At 39.2% G+C, this 19,729-nt stretch overlaps 1 protein-coding gene across 5 annotated transcripts in view; it reads right to left on the reverse strand.

Moving 5' to 3' along the window:
* Positions 1–18,582, reverse strand: part of LOC143482203 (NACHT, LRR and PYD domains-containing protein 12-like) — a 46,612-nt gene extending 28,030 nt beyond the window's left edge. Inside the window, exons 1-9 of one of the 5 annotated variants that reach the window (XM_076980497.1) lie at positions 17,625–17,850; positions 15,456–15,770; positions 15,131–15,208; positions 12,403–12,519; positions 11,970–12,027; positions 11,662–11,866; positions 7,810–9,580; positions 6,590–6,757; positions 4,911–5,087 (exon numbers count right to left, since the gene is read on the reverse strand). In XM_076980497.1, coding sequence (XP_076836612.1) covers positions 4,911–5,087; positions 6,590–6,757; positions 7,810–9,580; positions 11,662–11,866; positions 11,970–12,027; positions 12,403–12,519; positions 15,131–15,171 — 2,537 coding nt within the window. In that variant the 5' untranslated portion in view covers positions 15,172–15,208; positions 15,456–15,770; positions 17,625–17,850. Of the gene's footprint in view, positions 1–4,910; positions 5,088–6,589; positions 6,758–7,809; positions 9,581–11,661; positions 11,867–11,969; positions 12,028–12,402; positions 12,520–15,130; positions 15,210–15,455; positions 15,771–17,616; positions 17,851–18,540 lie in introns of those variants that run through there. The other 4 variants (XM_076980496.1, XM_076980498.1, XM_076980494.1 and 1 more) reach the window with 4 other exon arrangements.
* Positions 18,583–19,729: the final 1,147 nt, after the last annotated feature.

Raw genomic sequence — 19,729 nt, forward strand, 5'->3', positions numbered from 1 at the left:
AATTCAACATATTTTACATGAGCGCTTTAATTAGCCTAAATGCATTGTGAACCTAAAATGGATTTATGAGGAAATGGTACAGTGAAACCTGTTCAAACATACTGTGATGATAGCTAAGGGTTCACACTTTTATACAGCAGTGGAATTGTTTTGGCATTATGGAAGATTTCTGAGAAATTGATGTCCTAATTCAGCCTATTTGACATGAGTGCTTTAATTCGCCTAAATGCATTGTGAACCTAAAATGGATTTATAAAAAATGGTACAGTGAAACCTGTTCATACTTACTGTGGTCATAGTAAAGGGTTCATACTCTCATGCAGCAGTGGAATTGTTTTGGTATTATGGGAAATTGATGTCCTAATTCAGCATATTTTACATGAGTGCTTTAATTCGCCTAAATGCATTATGAACCTAAAATGGATTTATGAAGAAATGGTACAGTGAAACCTGTTCATACTTACTGTGATGACAGTTAAGGGTGTATACTCTTATGCAGCAGTGGACTTGTTTTGGCATTATGGGATATTTCTTAGAAATTTAGCCTATTTGACATGAGTGCTTTAAAACATGTCATTTAAGTTTATCTCCAAGCCCTAACAACATTTAAGACTTCAATGTGGATTTTTGAAAAATGGTACAGCAGAATCTGTCTTTATTTGCACCGGGGATAAGCAAAGGCTACCCACTCTTGGGTGGTAGTAGGATTTTTTTGGCGTTATGGGAAAATTCAGACAAATAGGAAACCACAGTCTCAGAATTAAACAAACATTTAAACATCATTACAAATATAAGGACTAGATTTATTAAAAACATGTATAGTCATGGAGTAACCCCCTGCCCTGAACATTTGCAGCATTGCAATACTCCATTATTGCTGGTAGTCGAGCCCTACAATAGACTAAATACAAACATTAAAACTATTTTGTTTAGTGTTTATTAAGCAATTGAAATACATTTCTAATTGTGTTTAATGTTGCAAGTAAATTAGGTAAATCAAGTAAAGTATTTATGAATGTAGAGAAAGCTATGGTGTGATTTTTGTTTCAATAGTTCCACAAAAGCAAAAGTAAATCCAAGAGCAGAAAGTATATGTTATGAATGCAAAACAGAAAAAAATATATCAAAAGTATATATTTTTATATAATTGGTTGTTTGAAACTTATTTTCGTTTGCATTTTGACAAGTTTTTGGTTCCATTGTTTTTGTTTTTTTGGATTTTCCCAGTAAGGTCTTTTGCTTCTGGAATCTCTCTTTGCTTCTGGTTCGTTTTTTGCTTCTGACTTTTGGAACACATTTCACGTGTGGGAGGGTCTTAGATGAAGGCGTTCCTCTGCAATCTCCATTGGTCACTGATTCCGGACTGACACAGAGCTCTGAGACCGCCTCTGGGACCAAGCCACGCCCACCCCACCAGCTTCCCAGCGTTTTCAAACATGGCGGAACGCGGTGGTTCTGTTTCACAGCAGCATGTAAACTGAGTTTTACCATTAAAGTTTATACGAAGTTTATAATTAATTGCTAAATGGTCTGTAGATATTGCAAATGTACACTGTATAATAACTACATTAAGCATGCTCACCAGCACGAGCTTTTAAAAATTTTAGCGAACTGGATGGAGAGAACATTGATGTGTGGAAGAAATATGAGTATTTGCAATATCTGGTATGGCGACGGACGGGGGGTGGGGGCAGCTGGTGTACGAGAGGTGATGCCAAATATAGTAAAATCCATAATAGTAAAAAATACCAAAATTAAAGCAATACTGAAAAGTGGCCACCCTATATACAACCAGCTTTGTTCACTCACAGTTTTTCAGTGTTCTGCAGGTACCACACACAAACACACATCACATGCATCTTGTGCTGTCCATATTTTATTAAGAAGTGAACAATATTCATTGAACCATTGAACATAGAGATACTAAACATAATACATGTCAGACATGACATTCAGACACTGTCCGACTCAGAGATAAAAACAAAAAGATTTTAACTTGGAGGGGTGGGAGTAAGAAGAGTAGTCCATTGAAACGCAGAGTGTGGATTAGTTTCCTTCTCACTTTAGACCCGCGGGGACGCTAGCGAATGATCCAGGAGGAGCGAGTAACTAGTCGCTACTATTGTCAATGTAGCAAAACGGTGACAGAAGCTACAGCAGCGATTAAATTAAAAATAATTTAAAGGCTAGCTTTAAACACGCTCTTCCCTGTTGACTTCTCTCACGGTAATGTCGCGCTGAAAAATATTGACCTGTCTTGTCAATATATGGAGCCAGATCCGTAAACGCGAGCCGCTTTCGCCATTCCAGATGGCTACATCAGCGGCAAAAATGAGTGTAAAAAATACCAGGGTTCATCATTTAGAACTACAAAAAATCTTGTTTCTTATTTTACTATCTACCTATTTTTCATAAGAGTTTGTTTTACCGCAAAATATGAAAACTTCAAAACGGCGAATTTCGCCGCAAGGTGACAGATTTTCATGCCTGCATCCAGTTCACTAAAATTTTAAAAAGCTCGCGCTGGTGAAGTGTGCTAAATATTAACTGACATGCTTAATGTAGTTATTATACAGTGTACATTTGCAATATCTACAGACCATTTACCAATTAATTATAACCTTTGAATAAACTTTTATGGTAAAACTTAGTTTACATGCTACTGTGAAACAGAACCACCGCGTTCCGACATGTTTGAAAACGCTGGGAAGCTGGTGGGGTGGGCGTGGCTTGGTCCCAGAGCTCTGTGTCAGTCCGGAATCAGTGACCAATGGAGATTGCAGAGGAACGCCTTCATCTAAGACCCTCCCACACGTGAAATGTGTTCCAAAAGTCAGAAGCAAAAAACGAAGCAGAAGCAAAGAGAGATTCCAGAAGCAAAAGACCTTACTGGGAAAATCCAAAAAAACAAAAACAATGGAACCAAAAACTTGTCAAAATGCAAACGAAAATAAGTTTCAAATAACCAATTATATTAAAAAAATATACTTTTGATATATTTTTTTCTGTTTTGCATTCATAACATATACTTTCTGCTCTTGGATTTACTTTTGCTTTTGTGGAACTATTGAAACAAAAATCACACCATAGAAAGCTCTTTAAATAATAGCAAAGAGTTTCTCGGCGCTTAGACAGCCTTAGTATGTGAGCAGTGAAATACCGTAAAATCAAGCATATAGACGCAATCAAATTTAAAGCACGGATGAATCGCAAAAGTGCGGATAGCTTGACCGCGGTGGCTAAGACGCGATTCTACGTACTGTGAGTAACAATGGATAATTTTTCATAAGCGATATTGTACAAAATATATATTCTAATACTAAACATTAACTAAGCGTTAGGTTATAAACAGTTTTGGAGCTTTTGAGTGCTGGAGTACTCCGTATCGTGTCGGATGCTACCGGAGTTGGCTACGGTAACCTAGCTTATGCTGTCGGACTATAATGGACATAAATATGATATCATAACGTTCATATTTGGACATGAAATTTTGTCATTGGAATTTTATGGTCTTGATGTAATATGTGCAACGTTGTTGTTTGTCGTAGCTCCTCGGTTTCGTGTAAGGAATTTGTTAGCATGTTAGTTTAGTTGGCTAATGGTGTGTGTCGGGTGTGGCATATTTGGACATGGGTTTGGTGCACTTGACATACATTGGATAAAGCTGAATAACTTTTCAATGCTTGCATGCATTTGCTCCATTTTTTCTGTGTTGTTAGAAAAGACTCTAGCGAAATTTATTGTAATTTCCGATACCACATTTGAATAACTATGTGAATATACATTCCAGTCATGTTCAAGTTCAAGTCAGCATTTTTGACATTCCTGGCATATTAGCATCTGCAATAGAGGCTCTAAAATAAACCAAATTATGTGAATATGATACTGAAGTGTATTAATATGTTCCCCCAACTGCCTACTTCAGTTTGAGCCATGAATGATAATTTTCCTATATGTACAACTTGAGATATCTAGTTTTAATGTGAACTATGTAAAAGATGTTAAAAATGGCCACCGGGCGTGCGAATCTGCAGCATAAGGTTAATTGCATTTTCTTTCTTCTTTTTCTCCATACATGTTGCACAATGTGGGTGGAAATAGTGTTTTTGGGAGATTAGTACAATGAGCCCTGGGCTTTAGATTGTGACTGGGACTTTTATTTTGTCCTCCCTCTGGGTTTAAGGTGTTCCTCTTTTTAATAGTGAATATAAGTATCTTTCCTACCTCTGCCACCTGTTGTTCATTTAGTTGAACCCACCTTGTGGGGAATCCTCTTTGAGGGAACACCACCTGTTTAGTTGGAGGGGTTGTAGGTTGCTTTCACCCCTTAAATTGAGGTTGGCGTAGTTAAGGTATGTAGGATTAATCAGTTGAGGATGTATTTAACCATTTAACTAACTTCCTGACTAGAGAGGTTAGTGAGGGCTATATGTACACATTGTCATTTTGATGAATTTGCTTTGTCTGTTTGCAGCTGTAATGTTTCAATATGCAGAGACAGACATGTGATAGAGAGCTATCCAGGTTTGATCTTATTTCTCTGGTTCGGAATGGTAGTGTTACTAAGTCAAACTTACGTGGCATTGTGAAAGCAGGGAAGCAACACAGATTTTAAATGACAACCAAGTATTAACAAGAAACACAACAGAGGATGCAATAACAGAAACAGATCATTACACACTAGTCAAACAAGGAACAACTGTAACAAAGGGGCATGGCTATAGAACAGGGGAGAAACCAAAATGAAAAAAATCACAAACAGAAGCAAGGGCTACCAAGAAATGAAACGAGATTGGCGTGTGGGGGCATGTCTAGGTATGTGCAATCGGTTTTCTTGACCACCGTAGATAATGTAAGCGTAAGAGAAAAATTTGTGTATGTGTGAGAGAGCCAGTATGTCAGTAACTCACTGTAGTTTATACAGTGTACAGTGTGTATCCTCCAGTAGAGCAGAGAGCTGCTTCACTCCTGAGTCTCCTGGTTTATTGTGGTTCAAATTCAGCTCTCTCAGGTGTGATGAAGGGTTTGACCTCAGAGCTGAACACAAAGCAGCACAGCCTTCCTCTGTAATACTGCAGTGTTCCAGCCTGCAGAGAGAAGGTGAAAAATTCCTCACACTTACAGCTCAGATGTACACTTCTACATCTCTCTATTGCTCTATTGTGAACACACACACACACACACACACACACACACTTCAAACTAAGTGATGAGAAACTCCTACAGTGGACTTTTATTTATATTATGGCTTCCTGCTGTAATATGAGCGCTAATGTTTTCTGTCAGGCATGCACAGGCCCCTGGGCTGCAGAAAGAACACTTCACTTTGAGAAAAACACACTTTATTTCATGTAGGCTGCTTCCCGAACACCCGAATAGTCTTTTTAAATGTCTCTAAATATGTTTATTAGCTATAGTGTATTGTTGGCGCTATTATTAGCTGGGATTCACAATCTGTTCATTTTTGTTTATTATATTGTAACACTCAATGATCTTTTATTATCTTCTCTTTACATTTATGTAGGGCTGTAGCCAGAGCTGTAGCCACTTTTCCCCTTAGATTCTCTTTTACTAGTTTAGCTATTATTTGGTTCCTTTATTTAAATTTATTGGGTAAAGTTGGGAGCATGGAATTGTCCAAAATTAATTCAGAGTTCCTTTCACTGGAACTAAGGGGCCAAACCCAGCTCCTGAAAAAGAACCCCACAAAACAACCCCACACCATAATCCCCCCTCCACCAAACTTTATACTTGGCACAATGCAGTCAGACAAGTACCATTCTCCTGGCAACCGCCAAACCCAGCCTGTCCATCAGATTGCCAGATGGAGAAGTGTGATTTGTCACACTCTACTGCTCTCTACTGCTCTAGAGTCCAGTGGTAGCGTGTTTTACACCACTGCATCTGACGCTTTGCATTGGACTTGGTGATATATGGCTTGAATGCAACTGCACAACCATGAAAACCCATTCCATGAAGCTCTCTGCGCATTGTTCTTGAACTAATCTAAAGGCCACATGAAGTTTGGATGTCTGTAGTGATTGACTCTGCAGAAACTTGACAACCTCTTTACACTATGTGCTTCAACATCTGTTTGTGTTGTCATAGCTTATCTAGTACATGTTTTTTGTTTGCTTGTGATCTGCAGATTTAATTCATATAAAGTGGATTTAATGAGGTTTGATTTTACGTCACCTGTCATCCCTTTAATGGCTGAATATTGGTGTGGGGACGAGGGTCATTACAGGGTCCTTATTCCCTGTAGTAAGAAATGCAGGTGCATTTTTTCTCCATGTTGTTGCTTGTTTGTTTTGGGGTGTTTATGAGACCATTTATTATGGATATCGGGCAGCTCATTTTTATATTACACACTGAATTTAAAAATTTTTATGTTTCTTTCATACTCTTTGCTGTTTTTCAACATAAATAAATAAAGATTCAATAAAGAGAATCTCAAACAAACAAATATGTGAAGTATTTGGGTGAGTGTAGAAACTGAATAATATAAGGGACTCCAGCCAAAATCTTTCCTAGGGTACTACATTGGTCGGGGTTGTGTGTGTAAAGATACAGTAAGTCAGTAACTCACTCTAGTTTCTCCAGTGTACAGTGTGGATCCTCCAGTGGAGCAGAGAGTTCCTTTGCTCCTGAGTCTCTTAGATTATTGGAGTTCAGATTCAGCTCTCTCAGGTGTGAAGACCTCAGAGCTGAACACAGAGCAGCACAGCATTCCTCTGTAATACTACAGTTAGACAAACTGTAGAGTGAAGGAGAAAAACTGCTTAAACTTACATTTCAGTATACATAGCTGTGCAAACAGTCAATGGCGCATGTCTGCAAACATGCCTACATATGCAAACACACAAAAACCAACATGATCAAACATACTCACTCCCACAAAAGAAACATTGGATTCTGACATCAGTCTTACAGTGAATCGGTGATTGTGTGTGTCTATAATTTATACAGAGATGGACACAAAATTACCATAGTAGTGTAGAATACAAGTAGCACTTCTCCACCAGCAGGGGTGTTATTGGCCACCCCTATAGTCTGGTGTCCGTGTTGAAGAATCAGAAATGATGGGACGTGTTACAAAAGATTTTTTTAAATAAAGGACAAAATTTCTCATTCATCTTGTATCCAGACACAAGCTTATGTACCTAGAGCCTTTCATTTTTGAGAAGGCCCATTAACAAGAAATTATAAAAACAGGTTTAAAGTGTCAGTCTAGCAAAGGTCCCATAAGTCAAACATTGGCTTGATTTTGTGAAATGTTATGGGTCATCTACACAAGGCTGAACTCGTTGAAACAGGTATAATCCTGCATTTCATATATTCATTGGGCATTTTAATAAGGAGAAAGTGTCTCCTTATCAGTGAGTGATGTAAGTTAGCTGTGACAAGTTTGAGGGGCACTGCCTGTAATACCATAAATAGTGATTAAGGTAGTGTACTAGCCCCAATTTTGCTTCACCTCAAAACAACCATCCAAATGTAAGTTAACTGTAAATAAGTAGAAGCACTTTACTATCCACAATGACTGATTTTCAGGAGTGATAAAGTGTGAAGATTAATGTTCTAGACTCATTTGATTTCATGAGAACATTCTTTTCATTCATTTTTTGACAGTAGTATGCAGAAGGGAGTGTTGTTTTTTTGTAGTTATAAAAAGCAAACACAAATGAACCATTGGCTGTATGACAGGTTAAGAATTTCCTTAGTCTTACTACACATTTGTACTTGGATTATGATGTTTTTGGGAAACTTCGCACAGTGTTGTATTGTTGTTTGAATTATATTACTCACTCAGCTTTTCTGGATGCTGTGACCACTGGCAGCAGTCTCAGTAGACATTCCTCTGATGGGTCATATTTACTCAGGACAAATTCATCCAGCACCTCTTCTGAGTTCAGCAACACAAACACCAGAGCTGACCACTGAGCAGGAGAGAGACTGGCTCCACTGAGATGATGGTCACCTCTGCTCAGGTATAGTTGAACGTCCTGCACTAGAGAATGATCATTCAGTTCATTCAGACAGTGGAATAGATTGATGGATTTTTCTGTAGAAGGACTGTTTCTGATCCTCTTTTTGATGTACTTCACTGTTTCCTCTTTGCTGTGAGAGCATTTTCCTGTCTGTGTCAGTAGGCCTCGTAAGAGAGTCTGATTGGACTCCAGTGAGAGACCCAGAAGTAAGCGGAGGAAAAGGTCCAGGTGTCCATTCTTACTCTGTAAGGCCTTATCCACTGCATTCTTAAGGAAGACAGACATTGATCTTTTGAAGTCATATGGGACTGCAGTGGTTTGCTGTTCAAGCACATTTGTTTTGTTGGAGATGAAGGAGAGAAATGCATATAAAGCAGCCAGAAACTCCTGAACACTCAGATGCACAAAGCTGAACACCTTCCCCAGGTGCAGTCCAGACTCCTTTCTGAAGATCTGGGTACACACTCCTGAGTACACTGACACTTCTTTGACATCAATGCCACACTCTCTCAGGTCTTCCTCATAGAAGATCAGGTTGCCCTTTTCCAGCTGTTGGAATGCCAGTTTTCCCAGTGCCAGAACAATATTCCTAGTCTGGTCAGGATCAGGGTCAGATTTGCCATGGTACTTTCTGTCCTTATGTTTGATCTGATAGATCAGGAAGTGTGTGAACATCTGAGTCAGAGTCTTGGGGATCTCTCTACTCTCTGCTTCACCCAACATTCTCTCTAGAACAGTGGCTGCAATCCAACAGAAGACTGGAATGTGGCACATGATGTAGAGGCTTCTTGATGACTTCATGTGTGAGATGATTCTATTGGCCAGGATCTGATCACTGATTCTCTTCCTGAAGTACTCCTCTTTCTGAGGGCCACTGAACCCTCGTACCTCTGTTACCTGATCAACACACTCAGGAGGGATCTGACTGGTTGCTGCTGGTCTAGAGGTTATCCAGAGGAGAGCAGAGGGAAGCAGATTCCCCTTGATGAGGTTTGTCAGCAGCACATCCACTGAGGTCGACTCTGTTACATCCCACAAGCTCTCATTGTTGTGAAAATCTAGAGGAAGTCGACACTCATCCAGACCATCAAATATGAAAATGACTTTGTATACATCACAATCTATTACTTTTAACTGTTTTGTATCTGGGAAAAAGTGATGAAGCAGATCCATCAGACTGAACTTTTTCTCCTTTATCAAATTCAGCTCCCTAAAAGGAAGTGGAAATATGAAGAGGACATCCTGATTGGCTCTTCCTTCAGCCCAGTCCAGAATGAACTTCTGCACAGAGACTGTTTTCCCAATTCCAGCAACTCCTTTACTCAGCACTGTTCTGATGGGTTTGTCTTTAAAGAGGTCATTACATTTGATGGGTGTCTCCTGTGTTGCTGGTTTCCTGGATGCTGTCTCAATCTGTCTCACCTCATGTTCATTATTGATCTCTCCACTCCGTCCCTCTGTGATGTAGAGCTCTGTGTAGATCTCATTCAGAAGGGTTGAGCTTCCATGATCTGAGATTCCTTCATAAATTATTTTAGATTTCTCCATAAGGTGTTTTTTCTGCTTTTGTTGATATACAGAGACCAATTCTTAAACAACAAAAAACATTTAGATAATTATTTTATTTGGCTATTATGTATGATGTTAAAATCAAAGTTATCACTAACATTAGTGCTAACATGAGTATTCTTTTAAAAAGAAACTACAACATGTTCCTCAATCATATGACAGCCATTACATTGGGAGTATCACACAAAATTCTAGGAGCTCTTACTGTGGTGTAATTTCCGTGCCAAAATTAGGGGGTACAAAAACACAGGGCGAAGTGCGCGTGTTGTTGCACATGCTGAAACTGTCTTTTTTCACGCTCAAGTGTTTTTTTCCTTCTCGATTTTATGATGGTGCTTTGGCTTTTTTTTGCGCGAGTTTTGACAAGGGACATTTTTGGTACTTTGGGGGTGGGATCATGGGCATATTGCACTTTGGGGTGGGCACATGGGAGTTTCTTTAAGTGAATGCTATTGGCTCCTGGTTTTGTGATTGACAGTACACAGTCTTTTCAGAATATGGTGGAACATGATGACTGTAGACAAACGAGTTAACTACCCATCCAAGTTAAAAGTAAAATTTGTGTTGATCTAACTTATAAATGAAGAGCTTGGTTCCAAAATGCGATAAACGGCGTTTAAAAAAAAAAGAGTTAGAGCCAGAATCAGAAGGGTATGTGACCATTCTTGAAAAGCCAATATTCAATTTTGATCAAAACGCCACATCCGCCATGTAATACTGCCCTGCTTTCTCTCTTTTCTTCCAAAATGCAACAAACGCCAATCCTGATTTGCCGCATAACGCCACATCTCCACTCATCCAATCACAGTGCACCACCAGATATGGAAACATAGAACGCGACCTGTTGAGCCGCCTGGCATTTCTTGTAGCCTACTTTGTTAAAATATATCTCGTTTTTCACTCTCCAAGTCCGCTAAAATGAACGGTTTTGATGGTATAGAGGAGCCTGTTCGTATAGCAGTTATACTATTTATGTTAATAGTTATACTATTTTACTACTTATGTCTTGTTCGTTAATGAAGTTTTGCACTTTTTTCGAAAATACATGTTTTGAAATGTGTGTTTTTATAACGCTGGCGGCTGGGTGAAGGACAAGGCACGAGTCCAATGTGAGCAGCAAACGTCACTTTTTAATTTACACAAAGCGTAGACGGCGCACATAAAACACGCTTGCAACGAACGTGTTACACTTAAACAACGACGAGCACAGGACACCGCGCGAATGCACATTAAATAGACAAATCACATAAACCCCGAGTGATGACGAGTGACAGGTTACAGGTGAGACGGATGAACACAAGACATAACCGCACCCACGGAGATTCACAGACACAGATGACTAAACGTAGACAACGTAAACACATGCCCAAAAGGGAGGGGTTGGTGACCGTAACGTGACAGTTTTTAGGCCCAATGGTCAATCTATTATATTAAGATGTACAATTTACTGTTATTTATTATTGTATTTTGCACATTTTCAGTCAAAAAATATTTTCTATTGATGCCAAAGGATATATAAGACATTTTGAAAAAAACATGGCATGGATTTATTGCGTTTTGTGAAAAAACGAATTGTTTTTTTTAAATAAATCTTTAAATATTAAAATCTTGATTTGATTTGTTTGTGTTTTTTTAACCTTAGTATGGTATTTGATAGTTTGAAACAGAAAACAGTGGTTTTCAGCCTAACACTTTCTTGCTAAAGAAAACACGTTTTTACTCAAATTGATCAAAATGGATTTATAGCGTTTTGGAACCAAACTCTTCAAATATAATTTAATAGACAAACTTAACACTTTCTAATGTGCATGAATTCGTAGATTCCCATAATACCTATGATAATTATCATTATGAAAAATGTTAAAAACATACTAAGTCAATATTTCTATAGTCATTACACTCTTAGAAAAAAGGTTACTATATGAAGTATTATTTCATATTATTTCATCAAACACGCACAGAATTTCTGTGCTCGTGACTTTCGCTTTTACAATTGCAGCTGAATTTTTACGCTCGCAAAATATTTTAACGTGTACGTTTATGTTTTTCACCCTGTGTTTTTGCGCCCCTAGTTTTGGCACAGAAATGACCTCTTACTTACTGGTCTGTAGCGTGTTAGCAAGGTCAGTGTGGTTCATGTTCCTCAGGACGTGTAGTGTGATCTTCAGCGCCCCCTCTCTGACACTGCCCTGATCCTCCTCATCCTCCACTTCTCCCCCAGAGCATGCTGGATAATCTGAACTCAATATCTTCTTAAACCTCTTCAGTTCCTTCTTCACCAGAGAGATGACTTTGTGCTCCAGCTCCTGGTTAGAAATAAACACAGACATTCACAAAACACCACAATGTTCAAAAGAAAATAAATTGTATGATTTCATTATATTATGAAAAACAAACACACACAAGCACCTTGAATATGGACTCCACATGGTACCTGTAGGTGAACATTAATTTCTCCTTTTGTTCACTGTGGACAAACAATACTGAGTTTAATAGGGAATGTGTACCAACTGATGAACTGGTTAAATGCCCTAATCCAGTGTTCCTTACTCCCTGTGCTGGATGGACTGATTCAGTCCCCTAATCCAGTGCACAGTTTAATGTTTTCCTGCTCCAATACAACTGGTGTAATGAAGGTCATTATGATGAGCTGAGTGGGTTTGATCAGGTGGGACTGGGAGTGAGGAACACTGTCCTAAACTAGGAAACCATTCTTACCTCATCACTACAACTAGGAAACCATCCTTACCTCATCACTACAACTAGGAGACCATCCTTACCTCTTCACTACAACCAGGACACCATCCTTACCTCATCACTACAACCAGGACACCATCCTTACCTTTCATCACTACTACTCCCTCCCTCTCTGAAGGTAAGTGGAGGGACCATTGACCAGTCACTCTTCATGGACACACAGCTGGGTTTAGGTGAGTCTGTTCTCTCTCTCTGTAATAAACTAACACACACCATTGGGGAAAAAATTTAGTTAACACCATAAATACTGGACACCATCTGTCTATTATATTGTCTATACCAGGGGTCTCCAACCTTTTTGAAACTGGGAGCTACTTCTTGGATACCAATTATTGCGGAGGGCTACCCGAAAAGTTGTTGAGCGGGGGGTGTCGAACGAAAGTTGCGTGTGCGAGTGTCAATTGCTAAGCGGTAAGACCGCTAGCAACCGCAGACATTCTATAATAGTTGCAAAAACATGACGTGGCGACTCATGACATGAGTGACCCCTGGTTTATTCAATATTGACGGCAGCCTAACTTTTTGATTGACAGCTAATTGAGCAATAGAACACGAGAGGGAGTGTGTTATCCTGAATATATGTACATGCCGTTACTTGACAACGCGTCCGCGGAGTGATACAGAGAATGAGAATACCGTGCTGTTATCACACATATCTGCAGGGTTAGAACACTTCTCAACCAGTCGGATTGTGAACTAACTGTTGTATAACTGGCGAATAATCATTTAGTGTTAGAAGGGGAGGGACAACTGTGAATTTTGATTGGACATAAATTTAAGTAGATTTCTCGATGGGACCAATTAGGTTTACAAATTTATATGTAATTCATTGGCCCTTTGGCGAGCTACTCGGAAAGCGGTGGCGAGCTACTGGTAGCTCGCGAGCGACGTGTTGGAGAGCCCTGGTCTATACACATATCAATTTAACATTATTAGCTCAGATTTAACAGAAAAATAGATTAATATCTATATACATTAAGTTAAATTGCTTTTCTACTCAAGTTCTGTCTCTACTGTCTCCTTCTCTGTGTTCTCTCTCTTACTCTCATGTCTTCTTTAACTCCACTATCTTCATCTCTATCTTATTTAACTCTACTGTCTCCATCTTGTTCTATTACACTCATGTCTTCTTTAACTCTACTGTCTCCATCTTGTTCTATTACACTCATGTCTTCTTTAACTCTACTGTCTCCATCTTGTTCTATTACACTCATGTCTTCTTTAACTCTACCGTCTCCATTTCTCTGTTCTCTTACACTCATGTCTTCTTTAACTCTACTGTCTCCATCTCTGTGTTCTCTTACACTCAAGTCTTCTTTACCTCTACTGTCACCATCTCTGCAGAATAATCTCCATAATATTTTTCTATTGTTTTATTCCTTCTGTTTATTTTATTATATTTTACTACACTGTATTTTCATATTCCTATCCTCCTTTTTTGTCTAATCTACATTCCATATAGTACCTAACAGTAAATATCACTCATTGTGTAGACAATTTGTTGCCAAAAATGCACACATACTGAAAAAAAGTCCAAATGAAGCGGATTACAGTAAAGATGAACTGACTTAGAAAACAACAGATGTTACTGTAAAATATCTGTTGTTTGCTGGGAGAGAGTAAAATATTACATGTAATACTGTTTCTGTATTGTACTAAATACTGTTCGTTTTTTTTACAGTGGTTGTGCAATGATTGACTATGTTCATCTCGAATAGAGGATCTGTGCTAGTGTTTGAAAGAATGATTGGATACTGAACCAGGTTTGCTGTGTTTTAACAAAGTTGGTGTATAAAGAGAAAAATTTGTTTGTGTTGTGAAATGCAGAGTTGGTATTTAGTTAAGAAAATGCACTTTTGAACAGGATGTTAACTATTTGGCTATTTGTATGAGGTAAATGTGTTGCTGTGTTTAGAGTTTTTAAAATGTATCAAGTTAGCAGTCGTAAAAAAACTGTAATTCTTCACACATAATACATCATCATTACCTCAGTAGCTCACATACTTACATAGTACAATATACATGACAAAATACTACACATATGTATATGCATTTTTAATTAACATGACAAAGATGTTGCAAGTTTTATAGCCAATAATATAGCAAATAGTAAAAGTTACATTATAGTAAATATTTTCTTGTTATATACAAAGTGAACTTCAAAATTTCCAGAGTTAGAACTCATATCCCCCATAAGCAGCTGGGAATGGTGGGATTCATTTGTTGTTTTCCATAGTGTCATATGCCAAAGTCTAATTTAAAATGGTGTCACATTTGTGGTGTATTTCCCCAGAGTTCACTTCCACACTGACCCTGTGAGAACTCTCTGCTCACTCTGAGGGGGCAAAATTTCTATGTGTCTGTGGATCACCTGTTATTGTTCTGGGTTCATGTTCCAACCCTGTTTTGGTTGTGCAGGTTTCTCCTTCACAACATCTGGAGGTTTGACTGTTTCTAAAGAGACGACCAGATGCTCATCCAGTCCTTCAATACCTTGAGATTGGGTGACTGTAACTCACTCCTGGGTGACTGTAACTCACTCCTGGGTGACTGTAACTCACTCCTGGGTGATTGTAACTCACTCCTGGGTGTCTGTAACTCACTCCTGGCTGGTTCCCCCATGTGTGTCTCGTGTGCTATTCTCACCTCTCTCCTTTCTGTGTGTGTGTTATTCTCACATCTGTGTGTGTTATTCTCACATCTGTGTGTGTTATTCTCACCTCTCTCTCTCTCTCTCTCTCTCTCTCTCTCTCTGTGTGTGTGTGTGTGTGTGTGTGTGTGTGTGTGTGTGTGTGTGTGTGTTTTATTCTCACCTCTCTCCTTCCTGTGTGTGCTGTTTCCCAGAGACACTCATCCTGGAGGTCACGTCTTCTACAGATTATAGCTGTAAACCTGCACACACACATAATGCAGGAAACATATTCAATTACAATCTGGGTCAGAAGACAACTAAACTTCAGGATGAATATTTGTCACTACTAAACCCATGTTTTATATTTAACTGTTAACTAACAGGAAAACATTTAAATTATTATTAATAATAATAATAATACATTTTATTTATTGGTGCCTTTCAGGACACTCAAGGTCATGTCACAGTTCCCTTGGCAACCCCTCTTGTTTTTGTTTGGATGGTTTCCTGGTTTCTTCTTTGAACTTTTATTTTGAAATTTCCTTTCGTGTCCACCTTCTCGTCCTTGTACCTTGTGCCCCACCCTGTGTATTAGGTTCACCTGGGTCTCGTTAGATTCCTCATTTGCTTGTGTATTGAAACCCTGTGTTTTACCCTGTAGTTTGCTGGTCATTGCATGTAGTCCCTGTTTTGTTCCTGGTCCTGGTGGTGGGGATTTTTCTTTTCCTTGTTGTTCTTATTTCCTGTTTGTTATCTCATTCTTGTATTCTTGTGATCAGTCCACTTTCTGTTACTAGTCTTGTTGTTAGTTTTGTGTAGATCTAATGACGGAAGATGGGAAGATGATACCTCAAAGAGTGCATCGACACACTACACAAACTGTATTGACACTGTGTTGGTCACAGTGTAGTGTCCCCTGCAGTAGTTATAGCGTCATTGCAGGTCAAAAGTGACAATAAGTTGGAAAAGCATCCTGAAAACACATCAACTTGTGAAATATTTAATTGACATTTGTTTGAAATATGATCTCATCATTTTATAATTAATTTTGTTCAATTTATTGAGTTCAGTTGTTCTTAAGAGGAGTCCAAAATTTGCTTAAAACCTTGGGTAAATGCTAAACTAACTGTAAAATATAGCAAATTTGTCTAATAAAATTCAGCTAAAATTTCGAACTTATGTAAGCCATAGACGCACCAATACGGGGTTTAACTCTTGTGCGCTTGGCACAGTGCTGACGTACCAGTGTCATTCGTCCCATCACTGTAGATCTTGTCTCTTTAGTTTGTAGTGTGCTAGTTTGCTTTGTGTGCCTTTGTTTGTCTACGTTGCTACATATGTATGATGTCCATGTCCTTGTTCATTAATTCTGTCTGTAATTGTAGTTAGTGTTTTTTTGGTGATACCTTTAGTCTTGTTTATCTGTGTGATGTCTTAGTTTTAGTCTTCCTTGTATGTCTTTTGTTAATAAATTATCAAACTCCAACTTCTCCTGCACTTGTGTCAACCTGCCTCCTCAAGTTGTTACAAGTCCATTTTTTTAGATTCAAAATGCTGATCAGGACAGAAGCACAAATTCCAGCTCAGATTCAGATACTCTGTGTGTTTCTCCCCACTGTGTTTCTGTGTGTTTATGTTGCATGTAGCCCTTGTTTTGTTCCTGGTATTGGTATTTTCTAGATCTTCCTCTTTGTTATCTCAAGTCTTGTATTGTTGTGTTCAGTCTACTTTCTGTTACTAGCCTTGTTAGTTTTGTGTAGATCTTGTCTCTTTAGTTTGTATGTCTTTTGTTAATAAATTATCATACTCCAAGATCTCCTGCGTCAATCCGGCTCCTCGAGTTGTTTTGTTTAGGTCAAACGTCAGTTCAAACTGATCATGGCAGAAGCATGAATTCCAGCTCAGGTTCAGATACAGTTTGTTTCTGCACACTGTGTGTTTGTCTCTGTCTTCACAGACTGGTGGTGCCCAGAGTTTTCACATCCCATACAATAAATCAGCAGATCCCCAAAACTCGGTTTTGTGTTGACAATCTACATGTTAAATAATTGTTATTAGTAATAATATGCAATTCAAATGGACAGAAATCAGAGTAAGGCTATACATGTGCTTAGAAAGCAGATTATTGAGCTATAATCTATATTATTAGGTTTCTTAATCTGATTTCTAGGCTTAATTCTGGTCTAAGAAATCTGAGTATGCTTTTTGCATGACCAATTGAATAATCAGTTAATTAGAGAAATCCAGTTATGATTGGATTATTAAATGCATGTAAATGCACTCAAGGACCATAAGATTGCAGCACAGAATTGAAGCTTTAATCTGAGAGCAATTATATTTACACGGGATGAATCAACTATGAATTACAGCCCTTTTATTCAGAGTGCCAGAACATCAAAACAGACAATTGTTACAATAACCATATAGACCTGGGGTGGGTTTCCCGAAACGTTTGTAGCGCTAAGTACTTCGTAACCTCGTATGAAACGTATGAGGTTAAGAAGTACTTAGCGCTACGAACGTTTCGGGAAACCCACAACAAGTCGGTAAGTGAAAGTACAGTAAAACGACTAAAGATATCTATTTTTGATGTCTGTCTTCATTAACACCATCTACTAAAGTTAAAGTACAAATTCTGATCATTCTTAATCTAAAGCACAGACTTACATACTCACTGTTTTCCTCTGAAATAGATTGTGTCTCATAAAATATGTCTCTCATAAAATGGTGATCCTGCTCCGTCTCTCACTCTGATCTGAACCTGTTTGTCCTGTTTCTCATATGACTGTTGGAGGGGAATCCGGACTTAAGTTTGTTTTCAAATTTTAACAGAGCTCTCTGCTACTGGCTCTCTCCCAGTGCTGAATAACAGGAACAGGGCCATAGTGGCTCACAGAAAAGACTGTGGTAAGGAATGCAGCCAGACTGGTACATGTCCAGTCATACATGTATCACAATCTATCTTCTCTATTCAAATGTCAAGTATGCATATACTGCCACACCACTGCCCCCTCTAGGGCATCACAACCTCATCTACTAACAACCACAATGCAAACCCCTTGTTAAAAGACATCCTAAACCCGCACGCATCTTCAGGAAATGGTCTCCAGAGGCAAATGAGGCTTTACAGGAATGCTTTGCCTACACTGACTGGAGTGTGTCTCAAGAATCATGTTTAAGGGATCACACAATATGTAATGGACTACATAAACTTCTGCATGGACATGCCAACAACAAACTCTGCATAACCATTGATGTCAAGGTCCTCCTGAAGAAAAGACCTTTCAGAAATAATCTACAATCGTTTTGACGGTCCTGTTCCACGTCTGACTGCCAGTGGTTGTCCGGACATCACACCCACACCCTCCCCAAGCTCGTCTACTGCTCCACCGACCTTAGTCCATAAGGCCATTGACATCATGGCCTGCATCCTCCCCCAGCTGGACTACTGATCCAACGACCTCAGTCCATACAGCCAGGTATCCAGCCATTAACCCAACACCTGCAGTCCATTCAGCCACTGACCCCTCACCCCCTGCCACACCTCTTTCAGGGTGTTAATACAGTCCGTTCAGCCCCCATTCCACCTACCATCACTGCAGAACAGGTCAAAAGAGAACTGAGGAGAGTTGCACCAGAAAGTCAGCAGGTCCGGATAAAGTTTGTCAAAACCTCTAAAGGCCTGTGCTGATGAGCTGGGAGAACCAATTCAGTAAGTTTGTAATCTAAGTCTGCATCTGGGAAGGGTCCCCACACTTTAAAGAGGATGCCCAATTGTGCTGAATGATTTCAGAACAACAGCACTGTCAGCAACAGCACATGATCGCCGTATGATGCGTTTCACCTGCTGCTCATCGCCCCTCCCCTTTCGTACTATTTAAGCTTCCTCCTCTATCTTCCGGGTTGCGAAGTATTGTTGGCATGCCATCTACCAAGCGTTATCTCCCCCTGATTGCTCTCCTGTGTTTTGACCTCTGCTCTCGTTCCAGACCTCGTCTCCAGCCTAGCCCTCTTGTACCTCCAGCCATCTGTCTACCCGGCATGAACTCGGACCGTCCTGACTACGACAACCGCACACATACACTGCACACACCCTATGGAGTTATTCACCTGTGCGAGTACTCCGTCTTCATTCAAAAAATAAAAACATCAGTACTCCGCAACTGTATACAAGTTTTTGTATACAAGACCTAATTAATGATAAAACTCAATTAATGGTACAAAACTTCTTTTGGTATAATAAGCATAATCTAGAGGGCTTTGCCTTTCATATAATCTATTTCTGATTTCAATTGATCAACTACAAGTCAAGTTATTTGTTGTTGTTCCTACAACTTGGCTAAGCGACAGGACATTTGCCAGATACTGTGTGTGTGTGTGTGTGTGTGTGTGTTTGTGTGTGTGTGTGTGTGTGTGTGTATTTATATATATTGACCATGGTTTGTTACATTACTCATAAGGATGTTAGGCTAAAGCTGGAGCTTGGCCCCTTAGTTCCAGTGAAGGTCATTTTACAGTATACAAAGACATTTCACACCATTATATGATTCCAACTTTGTAGTAAAAGTTTCAGGAAGACCTTCCCCTGTTCCATGACTGTGCACAAAGCCAGCTCCATAAAGGCATGGTTTAACAACTGTGGTCTGCACAGAGCCCTGAACCCAATTGAAAACCTTTGAGATCAACTGGAATCTAAATTGTGAGTCAGACCTTCTTGTCCAATATCAGTGCCCGATACCACAAATGCTGTGTTGAATGAATGTCCACAAATTCCCACAGT

The sequence above is a fragment of the Brachyhypopomus gauderio genome, chromosome 18, assembly GCF_052324685.1.
Source record: "Brachyhypopomus gauderio isolate BG-103 chromosome 18, BGAUD_0.2, whole genome shotgun sequence".
Taxonomy (NCBI): Eukaryota; Metazoa; Chordata; class Actinopteri; order Gymnotiformes; family Hypopomidae; genus Brachyhypopomus; species Brachyhypopomus gauderio.